The sequence below is a fragment of the Camelus ferus genome, chromosome 13 (assembly GCF_009834535.1).
Source record: "Camelus ferus isolate YT-003-E chromosome 13, BCGSAC_Cfer_1.0, whole genome shotgun sequence".
Taxonomy (NCBI): domain Eukaryota; kingdom Metazoa; phylum Chordata; class Mammalia; order Artiodactyla; family Camelidae; genus Camelus; species Camelus ferus.
In genome coordinates this window covers 38,965,842-38,978,495 of record NC_045708.1, presented here as the reverse complement: position 1 = coordinate 38,978,495, position 12,654 = coordinate 38,965,842, and the positions used below count along the sequence as shown (strand labels likewise).

General features: G+C 38.7%; 1 protein-coding gene across 4 annotated transcripts in view; it reads right to left on the bottom strand.

Annotated features, from left to right (window-relative positions):
- The window catches only part of TCEANC2 (transcription elongation factor A N-terminal and central domain containing 2), a 57,481-nt gene that overhangs the window by 43,347 nt on the left and 1,480 nt on the right, over positions 1–12,654 (bottom strand). For all 4 annotated transcript variants that reach the window (XR_004325036.1, XM_032494373.1, XM_014555437.2 and 1 more), the window contains exon 2: positions 12,183–12,326. Coding sequence is in view for 3 of the 4 variants with exons in the window: in XM_032494373.1 (XP_032350264.1) it covers positions 12,183–12,284 (102 nt within the window). In the remaining variant the exon portion in view is untranslated. The remainder of the gene's footprint in view (positions 1–12,182; positions 12,327–12,654) is intronic.

Sequence of the window (12,654 nt, the reverse complement as noted above, 5' to 3'; positions counted from 1 at the left end):
GATCTGGATACTGGTGACACAGATGTATTCTTTGTGAAAATCTGTTAAGATGTATACTCATGATTTGTGTGTGTATAGTTCAATAAAAAGCAACTTCAAAAAAGTCTCAACTCTCTCTCTGGCCAGGGTCTAGCCTAGCTGCCCATGGTGGGAGAAAGGGGTGTCTATTTCCCCATTTTTGCTTTTCCTCCTCCCCCATCTGCTTATTTGCTTTGGTCTCTGACACTCCTAGGTTCAAAACTGGGAAAAGAAGAGCAGAAAGGGACAGGAAAAGTCTTATTTTTGGTTGTGATGCTACGCTAATCAGGTTTCAGTGCTCTCTAGACTTGGCAGACATTTAAAAGCTGACTTTCATGAGGTGCTTCTGTGGCTCCATGGAGAGCTCCCATGGCTCAGCGCTCACCTGCGGTTCCCACAGCACTGGCAAGGCCCATTCCAGCAGCCACTCACAGCCCACCCTAACCTGCCTCCGGTTTCCCACCACCTGCTTCATACAGACTCTCTGTCGCCCAAATCTTCACCCTGAAAAACTCTGAGTGGTTCCCAATGTAGCCCCTTCTTCCTGAGACATAAGATGTCCCTTTTCTTTTCAGGCACAGGTCTGGTCTCTGTGTCCACCAACTCCAGGAACTGAGGTCAAGTTCTCCAAGTGAAAATACCACAGCCCTCCCACTTTATCCAAAGGAATTCTCTCTCCTCTCTTCCTTTAACTTCTACTCTCTTTATTGCCTAAGGCAGGTGATGGGTTCAGGACTGCAAAACTGCTCTTCATGCACTGGCCTCACAAGTTCTGCGTAGATAGTCTAGAATCACATTTGGGAACACCATGTTATACTTACTGCTTTGTTCTCAGCCTTCAGAAGCATTAGCTAAAATTGAAGCAGAGTCCTTTTTTACAATCTGTTACCATGTAGAATAGTATTAGCGTTATATGGTATGAAAAATAAACAAATGAAGCCAGGTAGGGGATATTTTCAGTAGGAAGGTGTGAATTTATCATTCTGCAACTTGCTTTTTTCACTCGATATATTTTTCTTGATTTATCCAGACTGAAACATATAAACCCAGCTAATCCATTTTAATAGTACTGGAGAGTGTTCCATTATGTTTAAATACAAATGCCTCAGAATTTTAAAATGTTTTCCCTTAGGAATATTTAGGGATTTTCCCCCTCATATTTTTCCTATTATAAGCATTGCTTCGATGAACTGCTGCCTATTATATATTCACATGTCTTCCATCCCTTTGCTTTCAACTTTTCTGGGTCATTATGCATTAATAGCCTATGGCTGCTTTATTTTGCTCCCCTTCCCCACCCAATCTGAGAATCTCTCTTTTAATAGGCATGTTTAATCCATTTGCATTTATTATGATTACTGATATACTGGACATACTTTCTCTTTGCTTTTTTTCCTTTCTCATCTTTTAACAGCCTGAGTTTTCCTTAATCTCGTTTTTCTTTATGGTTTGGAAGTTATATATTCTATCATTTTAGTGTTTGCCCCTACAATTGTTAAGATACATACTCAGTGAAATCTATACCAGTACCCTCCTCACAAGTCTCTATTTTAGAAACCCCTATTAGAAACCCCATGACCCCTTTGCCTGTCCTTCAAATCTCTTAACCTTTCTGTCATATTTCTCTCTCTTTCTCTGGATGCATTTTAAGTGATTTCTTCTAACTTCCAATTCAGTATTTCTCTCTGTAGCTATGGCTTATTCACTTTTAACTTGTTGAATGTGTTTGTCAACAAATATGCTTTTTCATTGGACAAATGGACAGATTGTTTTTGTTTTTTCCTCTAAATCTGCCTGTTTTCTTTTCGTACTATCCTGTTCTTCTATTATTGTTTCTATTCCTTTATCTCTGTGAACATTTTAGACATATTTAAGGTCTCTTTCAGACTGTTCTCTTATCTCCACTTTTTGGGGTAGAAATTCTATTACTTAAATCTGGTCATTCTCCCTCCTGGTAATCTATTTTCTCATAGAGTTTTATAACTTTTGACCACAAATTCATCTTTAATGGAGACCATTTTCCATGGGAGTCCTGTGTACTCTTAAGTTGTGAGTTGTCTTAACAGAGAAATCTCACCTTTGCCTTTGCCAACGCCTTTGGATTTCTCTGATTCTGGGCCAGTTTTTATGTTAATTTTTCAGCTTTGCAGGTGGTATGAATACTCACACACACACACACACACACACACACACACACACACACACGCACAGTAATAAGTGTGAGATTCTAATTTATTACTGTCAACTCTTTTTCCACCCAAACCCTGAGATGATTACAATCTTCATGCTGACTCCTTGGACTAGGGTATGGAATTTTTCTAGTTCATTTTTCACAAACATGGTAGCCCTGTGTTGACTCCCAACTTCACGTGGCGGGTATTAGCCTAAGGCCTTATCTGTCATCCCCATATTGGCCCCAAAACCCCAGCCCCTAAACACTAGCTTCCGTAGAACTATGTACAAGCATATCTCATTTTATTGTGTTTCATTTTATTGCACTTTGCAGATACTGCATTTTTTAAAGTATAGTTGATTTACAATGTTGTGTTAGTTTCTGGTGTACAGTATAGTGATGAAGTTTTATATATACGTATATAGATATACTTTTTCATTACAGCTATTACAAGTTATTAAATATAGCTCCCTGTGCTATACAGCAGGACTTCGTTGTTTATCTATTCTGTATATAGTGTTACCTGCTGATCCCAAACTTCTAATTTATCCCCCCACAACTTTTGCCTTTGATAACTATAAGTTTGTTTTCTATGTCTGTGAATCCCTTTCTGTTTTGTAAATAAGTTCATTTGGGTCATTTTTTTTTAGATTCTACATATAAGTCATATCATATGGTATTTGTCTTTCTCTGACTTACTTCACTTAGTATGATAACCTCTAGATCCATCCATGTTGCTGCAAATGGCATAATTTCATTCTTTATGGCTGAATGGTATTCCATCGTGTGTGTGTATGTGTGTGTATATATATACCACAACTTCTTTATTTAATTATCTGTCAATAGACATTAAGGTTGCTTCCATATCTTGGCCATTATAAGTAGTGCTGCTGTGAATATTGGGGTGCATGTATCTTTTCGAATTAGAATACATTCTCTAGATACATGCCCAGGAGTAGGATTGCTGGGTCATATGGTAATTCTATTTTTAGCTTTTTAAGTAACCTCCATACTGTTTTCCCTAGGGCTGCACCAAACTACCTTCCCATCAACAGTGTAGGAGGGTTCCCTTTTCTCCATACCCTCTCCAGCATTTTTTTTTGTGGACTTTTTAACGATGGCCATTCTGGCTGGTGTGAGGTGATATCTCATTGTAGTTTTGATTTGCATTTCCCTAATAATTAACAATATTGAGCATTTTTTCATGTCCCTAAGGGCTGTCTGTATGTCTTCACTGGAGAAATGTCTGTTTAGGTCTTCTGCTCATTTTTGATTGGGTTGTTTTTTGTTATTGAGTTGTATGAGCTATTTGTATGTTCTGGGGGTTAAGCTTTGTCGGTCACATTGTTTGCAAATAACTTCTCCCAGTCCATAGGATGTCTTTTCATTTTGTTTATAGTTTCCTTTGGTGCAAAGATACTGCTTTCTTCTTTTTTTTTTTTTTTTTTTTCAAACAAATCAAAGGTTTGTGGCAACCCTACAGATGCCATTTTTCCAACATCATTTGCTTACTTCATGTCTCTATGTCACATTTTGGTAATTCCTGTAATATTTCAAACTTTTTCCAATATTATTATATTTGTTATGATCTGTGATCAAGTGTTCTTTGATGTTACTATTGTAATTGTTTTTGGGTGCCATAAACCATGCCCATATAAGACAGTAACCTTTACTGATAAATGTTCTGACTGCTCCACCATCTCTTTCCATCTCTTTCCATCTCCTTGGGCCTCCCTTTTCCCTGAGACCCAACAATATTGAAATTAGGTCAATTAACATCCCTACAATGGCCCCTAAGTGTTCAAATGAAAGGAAGAGGAGCATGTCTCTCATTTTAAATCAAAAGCTAGACATGATTAAGCTTAGTAAGGCAGGCAAGTCAAAAGCCAAGATAGGCCAAAAGCTGGGTGTCTTGTACCAAACAGTTAGCCAAGTCATAAATGCAAAGGAAAAGATCCTGAGGGAAATTAAAAGTGCTACTCCAGTGAACACACAAATGATAAGAAAGCAAAACAGCCTTATTGCTACACGGAGAAGTTTTAGTGGTCTGCATCAGTCAAAGTCAAACTAATTACAACATTCCCTTATGCCAAAGCCTGATCTAGATCAAGGCCCTAACTCTCTTCACTACTGTGAAGGCTGAGAGAGGTAAGGAAACTGCAGAAGAAAAGTCTGAAGCTAGCAGAGGTTGGTTCATGAGGTTTAGGGGAAGACACCATTTCCATAACAGAAAAGTGCAAGATAAAACAGCAAGTGCTGATGTAGACGTTATAGCGAGTTATTCAGAAGATCTAACTAAGATAATTAATGAAGGTGGCTACACTAAACAACAGATTTTCAATGTAGATGAGACAGCCTCATATTGGTAGAAGATGATACCAAGGCTTGCATAGCTAGAGAGAAGTCAATGCCTGGCTTCAAAGCTTCAAAGGACTGACTGATTCTCTTGCTGAGGCTAATGCAAATGGTAACTTTAAGCTGAAGCCAATGCTCATTTATCATTTTAAAAATCCTAGGGCCCTTAATAATCATGAGAAATCTACTCTGTCTGGGCTCTACACGTTGAACAACAAAGCCTGAATGACAGCACATTTGTTTACAACATGGTTTACTGAATACTTGAGACCTACTGTTTAGATAAAAGATTCCTTTCAAAATATCACTGCATATTGACAATACACCTGGTCACCCAAGAGCTCTGATGGAAATGTACAGTGAGATTAATGCTGTTTTCATGCCTGCTGACACAACATCCATCCTGCTGCCCATAGGTCAAGGAGTAATTTTGACCTTCAAGTCCTGGAAATAGTTTTCTAGGATACATACATCTAGAAATACATTAGCGATACATTTCATAAGGCTATAGCTGCCATAGATAGTGATTCCTCTGATGGCAAAGTAAACTGAAAACATTCTGGAAAGAATTCATCATTCTAGATACAATTAAGAACATTCATGATTCATGGGAAAGTCAAAATATCAACATTAACCAGAGTCTGGAAGAAGTTAATTCCAACTCTCATGGATGACTTTAAGGAGTTCAAGGCTTCAGCAAAGGAAGTAACTGCAGATGTGGAAGAAAGTACAAAAGAACTAGAATTAGAAGTGGAGCCTGAGGATGTGACTGAATTGCTGTAATCTCATGATTAAATGGATAAGGAGTTACTTCTTATGGATGAGCAAAGAGAGAGGTTCCTTGAGATGGAATCTACTCCTGGTGAAGATGCTGTGAAGACTGTTGGAATTATAATGAAGGATTTAGATTACATAAACTTAGTTGATAAAGCAGTCGCAGAGTTTGGTAGGATTGACTGATTTTGAAAAAAGTTCTCCTGTGAGTAAAATGCTATCAAACAGCACTTCACACTACAGAGAAATCATTCATGAAAGAAAGGATCAATCCATGGGGCAAACTTCACTGTCTTATTTTAAGAAAATGCCACAGACACCCCTACCTCCAGCAACCACTACCCTGATCAGTCAGCAATCATCAACGTGGAGGCAAGACCCTTCGCTAGCAAAAAGATTACAACTCTCTGAAGGCTCAGATGATGGTTAGCATTTTTTAGCAATGAAGAATTTTTTAATTAAGATACATACATTTTTATGTCTATAAATAATGCTATTGTATACTTAATAGACTATAGTATAGTGTAAACACTTTTATATACACTGGGAAACCAAATAATTTGCTTTATTGCAGTGGTCTGGAACCAAACCTGCAATTATCTCCAAGGTATGTCTGTATCTTCAGCTCCCACTTACAGCTCTGGGTTTTCATTTCTTCTTTCTTCCTGGCACCTGAACGTTTATCTTTCTTGTTTTCGAGCTCAGCTCTGTATCGGAGACTTTTTATCCAGCATTTCTACATGGCTGGACTGAAGTTCAGGGGTCTATATCAGATCATTCCAGCATATGGTACTATATGAGCCATCCTTACTTCCTGAAATTCACTGTCTTAGCAAGAGTTGGATTCATTTAGAATTTAAACTTCGGGCAGTCACAATTCAGGTAACATAATTTTAAACTCACCTTAACTTTGTTATTTTTTGTGTGTGTTGAATATGACACTAAAGAGTTTTAAAGAAAATCAGAAAAACAAAAAAGGTCTACTTGTAGGGTTACAAGTAAACTATGTAGGGGGGAGGGTACAGCTCAGTGGTAAAGTGTGTGCCTAGCATGTACGGGTCCTGGGTTCAATCATCAGTACCTTCATTAAATAAATAAATGGCATAAAAGGTCCTATATGACTTGGCTTCTGATATCCTTTTCAGCCTCACCATTGGCTCAACATATACCAAACTATTTGAAGCTGCCTAAATGAATCACAGCATTTCACACCCTCTGCCTGGGATGCTCTTTCTTTGCCTCAACCACATGACAAACACCTATTTATTTTTAAAGATTCTTCAAGTATCACCTCCTGTATGAAGCCTTTCTAGCCTCTCTCCAATCACATTTGGCCAGATTCCCTCTTGAGTCCCTCTGTAATCTGCATAGACTTCAATTATCACATCTGTGCTTTCTGCAAAAGGTCATCAACAAGGCTGTCTTCTTCACTAGACTATGAACAACTTGAGGGCCAGAACAATTTCTTGTCTCTCTATCTGCAGTGCACAGCAAGTATAATTGTACAAAGCTATTTCTACCCTTGAGGACTAAGTACAGTACAGTCCTCAAACATGAAATGTTAGGGCAAAAACAGAAAAATAAAGCAGTCAGTTCCAGAGCAGAAGAATTCCATATACATACAAAGAATGTTTCCTTAATTCTGTCCAAATATGGGCCCCAAAACAGATATTTCAAGTTCTTCTCTGAATTATTTAGAGGAAAAAGGGAAGTGGACACAAAATACCAAAAGGGAAGCTACTATGAGTGATTGGAACAGTTATTGCCAAAAAAAGGGGGTGCTCTCCAAAATACCATCTGGTCTTACAGTTGTGGACGGCTGCGATATCAGGTTTGATAAAACCAATTAGGGAAGATGATTCACTTATAAGCAATAACATGGGCACCATTCCATGGGTGGGGGCAGGAGCAACATATTGGCCAGTCAATCCTACAAAGGCAGGAAAGATTTATAGAGCATTCTTAAGTGCAGAATCTAAAATAATCAGCATATTTCAGAATCCTCTAATTTAAAAAAATCTTCTATCGCAACAATCAACAGAAGAAATCACTTTCCCTTAGGGAGTAAGAAGAGATTAACCAAATTAACCTTTACTATTTAAACGTACGCTATATGAGCTCTACTGAGTATCACTTTTATTGAATGTGATAAGGCTATGGCAAAATTACTTGTAATATGCTGATAACAAAAGTACAATGGTCCTAATATTCCAAGATTTTTATACTTCCTTCACTGGCATTCAGAAACCTCCACTTTTTTTAGTTCACCCTATAGGGGACAGACTGTGGAATTCAAATCCCAACTCTGCCACTGATAGCTTCATGACCTTCAACAAGCTACTTAATCTTTATGTGCCTTATATTCTTCATAAAATATAAATGATAAAAGCATCCATTTTACAGAGTTATTATTAGAATTTAAACAGTTAATATATATAAAGCACTTAGCATAATGCCTGGCTGATAGGAATGGGCTCAATAAATGTAACTATAATCATTATTGTTACTATCATCATCACCATCACATCATCATCATCATTCTCAGCTCTAGTTTCACTACACAAGGCTCTCTTTTTCCATACATGAAAATAGGAAACTATCTATTAGTTTTTATTATGTGCCAAAGACAATGCATTTATTTATTTAGCCCTCATAACAACCCTGCAGGTTAGATACTGTTATTTCTTATGTTACTGATGAGGAAATTGAAGCTTGAACATTCAGCAGATTCTTGGCATTAAAATACGATGCTGGTGTGTGGGAATAGTCACTTAGCAGAAAGTGGACCTATTTAACTCTCCAGAATTCACATTAAATTCAACTTGTTTTTAATTTGTCATTGTGTACACAGGAAAGTAGGTGTGTGTGCATGCATAAAAGAAAGAGAACAGCAAGTATCATGTACTGAATGGTTATAAGGCACTGCTTCCCTCTGCCCAGCCAGATCTTCCCGTCCCCTTTAAGGTGCTCTGACCACTGAAACAGATGCTGAGCTCTCTCCTAACTTTTAACCCTTATTGTCTAAACAACAATTTTGTAATGGAGCACATATAATTTTGCATCATTATTAATTTCTTATGATATGATCCCCTAATAGGAAGTCCTATGAGGGCTCATACTTTGATTTTAAATTTCTCTTATGTTCCCTAGAGCACCTAGCATAGTACTAAGCATAAAGTTGTTTCACAGTAACATTTGTAGAATAGTTTACGATCCAAATCCAGCAAGGGCATCACCAAATAATGATTATTATTTGTTCAATAAATTTGGGGGGGGGGGGATGGGAAGGGACAGACTGGGAGTTCAAAATTTGTAGATACTGACAGGCATATGTAGAATAGATAAACAAGATTATACTGTATAGCACAGGGAAATATATACAAGATCTTGCGGTAGCTCACAGTGAAAAAGAATGTGACAACGAAAACATGTATGTTCATGTACAACTCAAAAATTGTGCTCTACACTGGAAATCGACACAACATTGTAAACTGACTAACTCAATTAAAAACAAAAGTTAAAATAAATAAATAAATAAATATTTACATACAATGTAGCAGGTACTATGTTAGGTCTTGGAGCAGAATAAGAACTACAGTCCCAGTCCTGACAGTTCATAATAGACTGGAGAAACAACAGGTAATCAGATAATTACAATACAGTAAGGTAAGTGCTACAACAGATATTTGAATCAAGTGCTAAAAGAGTACTGAAGAAGGAGAGATTAATTCTCCACAAAAGACCCAGAAAGCATTTCAATATTCACTTATTTAACAAAAATTTATTGACCACTTAATATGTGCCAACCACTGTGACAGGTCCAAAGGTAGAGAGGTAAATAAAATGTCCAAGGTCCCTGTACTTATAAAACTTACGAGATTCACTTGAGTGGCTTGACAAAGAATAGGAATTCACTCTGCAAAAGATGCAGGAAAGGGGACCAGCATCAAGTCAAAGCCCTGGAGACATGAAAGAGAAGAACTTACACAGAGAACAGCAAGAAATGGGGTGTGGCTGGAATGCATTACTGTGGGTGGGAAGCTACAAGAGCTGAGGTGAGATGGGCAGGACAGAAAGGGTCCCATATGCCATGCCAAGGCTTTTAGTTTTAGTTCATTTGGTCATTCAGAAAAATGTACCATGGCCTTCTATATGCCAAGCCCCATGCCAGGTACTGGGGCCACAAAATCAATACAACATTGTCTTTCAAGAAGCTGAGTGAGCAGGACACAGCCATGTAAGGGAACACATTATATAGCACTAGTAAGTGTAATGATGGGGCAAGTGAAGATACAGGGATGGCTTGGAGAAGGGAGTGGTTAGATTGGCTCTGTATCTGGGGGAAAGAGGGTGGTCAGGAAAGGCCTCATAGTAGGGGACTCTTGGCTAGGTGATAAAAACAAAGAGGATTTCATAAAGTAGCTGATAACAGCAAACACTTGCACAGTACTTAGTATTTGCCAGGCTCTGTTCCAAGCACTTTACATATAGTGACTCACTCAAACTTCATAACTACCTTATAAAATAGGTATTATTATTAATCCCACTTTACAGATGAAGTACGACACAGAGAGGTTAACTTGCCCAAGATCACACAAGTAGGAAGCAGCAGAGCTGGGAATTTAACACAGGCAGTTTGGCTCCAGAGTCTGTGTTCTCAATTACTATACTATATTGCCTGCAAGACAAGAGAAAAAGGCCATTCCAGGCAAGCAAGACAGCATATGCAAAGGTACAGGGGTATGAAAGAGCACAACATCTTTGGGAAATTGTGAGTAGTTGACATTGGATGGAATATGAATAAGGAGTAGCATGGGATGGGCAGTCAGGTGTCAGGTCACAAAAGGCCTCGGGTGCCATGTAAGAAACCAACAGGTAATTTGAAACAACTGAGGGAAGTGGTTTCCTCAGGCAGGGAGGTGACCTGAGTAAATTCTTTCTTTTTTTAAGACTTGTTTCTGTGGCTTAAGTGTGGAGGTTGGAATGACAGGGGATGCCAAGGGCAGGGAGACAAGTTAACAGACCTTGGCACTGCACTAAATGAGAAATAACAAGATTTTGAATTTAAAGTAGGAGATGTAAGGGCAAAAAGGATTTTTAGGAGATAGAATTGAAAACTGGACATACAAGAAAAGAATTAAGGAACCAGTTACTTGGTATATGGATATAAAAGTAAATACAGGAGAATACAACACAGGTTTGGAAGAAAAGCTACTGCATTTAAGGAGAATGTTATTCCATGTCTATTGTTTTTTCTGATTCCATAATATTCACATGACTTATTCTCATCACCACACATAGTTACTCTCAACTGGGGCTGACAAGGGGACATCGAAGGCAGAAGCGGGTACATATTACACCAGGAGGTATATTAGAATCTGGGTATTTGTATGTGATTGTATACGTAGTTCAATTACTACTATCCTCTTTTTCTTCCAGACAGTCTGGTACCACAATCCTGCCCACCACCACTCCTCACTGAGAATCACGACTGTGTACAATTATCCATAGATATCTGACAAAACAGTTAGAAAACCTGGATGTGTTCCAGGAAGTCACAAAACTGCAAGACTAGGAAAGATTTTAAAGATCATCTAGAGTTCAGTAGGCCTCAAACCAAGGGCGGCCTGTAAATATGTGAGGGCATTTTTGGTTATCACAATGGGAGCTGCTATTGGCATTTAGTGTCTGAGGGCCAGCAACGTTAAACTCTGTACAACTCACAGGACAGTTCCAAATGATGAAGAACTATCTTGCCCCAAATGACTAGTGTTCCTTTGAAGAAACACTGATACAGTTCAAGCCCCACATTTTCTAAATGAGGACAAAGTGAGATCCCAGAGAAGGAAATGACTTGCTAGAGGTCACCCAGCTGCCCAGTAGGGCCTAGAACCCAGGGCTTCTGTTTATACTCCCCTTCGCTGCTTCCTGACCTGGGTCTGGTAAGCCTGCGGCACATCCAGAAGAGAAGTCCAACCGAGTACGTAAGTCAAGTACTCAGAAGGCCACCCTGCTATTACAGTCTTTTGCACATTTTCTCTAGCCCCAGATTCCACTCTCACCTTCATAGATCTAGGCTGGAGGTGCAAGTTTGGCAGCCATCAGCATGGGAAACCTTAAGATGAATAAGATCACCCTGGACAAATACAAAAAAAGTGACAGAGCTCTGGGGACCATGAACATTAGGAGTCTAGTGGAGAAAGAGGAACCAATAAAGGGAACTGAAAAAAGGAAAAGTCAGTAATGCAGGAAAAGAGGTTCAAGAAGACAAAGTGAACTAATTACAGGCAGTTTTTTGTTTGGTTTTAGAGAATAATTACCATGAATTGGGTACGTCTATTCTTTGATTCATTGTTGGTTGTCTATTGTCTATCTATTCCTTGCCTCTTCCTTGCAGACGGAAACCAGACAGTTTGAGGTTGCAACAAGTTCATTTAAACAATCTCTTTTCCAGTTCGTTAGCTGTAGCTGTGAAGGCCACGTGATACAGTTCTGGCCAATAAGCTATGAGGGTACAGTACCATTACCTACCCTTACTGAGTTTGTACAGGGTACACAGAATCATATTTGGTACTTTAACATTCCATTTAATAGGCAAGAAAATTCTGCAAAATAACAACTTAGGGGGTTTATCCTATCAGCTAGCAAAACATATCACAAAGCCAAAGTAATTAGAAAGGTGTAATGAAAGTGTGGGAATTGATAAACAGGATATGGAGGAAACAAATTAAGAATGGTCAGGAACACTTTAAGAAAGAAGTACAGTAAGAAATAACTCAGGTCTTCTATAGTACAATTCCTCCAGACCTCCTTGCCATCATAGTCCTTCGGACATTTTCTCCATCCCCAGATCCCCTCTCACCTTCAGAGATTCAATTGTGGCCTGCTTGTAAATCTTTCCTCCAGGACCTTTCTTCTGAGGACTATTCTGGATTCTGGGCGTTCGAATGACGAATTTATCCATTGTTAGGGGACTCCAACTACTTTCACGTGTTTGCACCGAGTTCTGCTCAAGAAAGAGGGCAGATTCTAAAACGTCATTAAAACTTCTGCAATGTGTATTCCCTAAAGTGACCCAATTGGGTTCTATACACTCTGGAAACATTCCTGAATTGTTAGGACTCTTAGGTGGAATTTACAGGAAGATTTTTCCCTTGAAAAAGAAATATCTTCCTAAAAACTGAAACTATACAAAATGATCGGTCTACTTCCTGAATCAGGAGGTCCTTAGCTTTCCGAAGTGCACGCTGTGGAAGGGATTCCAATACTGGGCCAGGCATTGAACCTGGTGACTTCTAAAGCTTGTTTGGTTGGATTGCGGCAGCGTTAGAGGT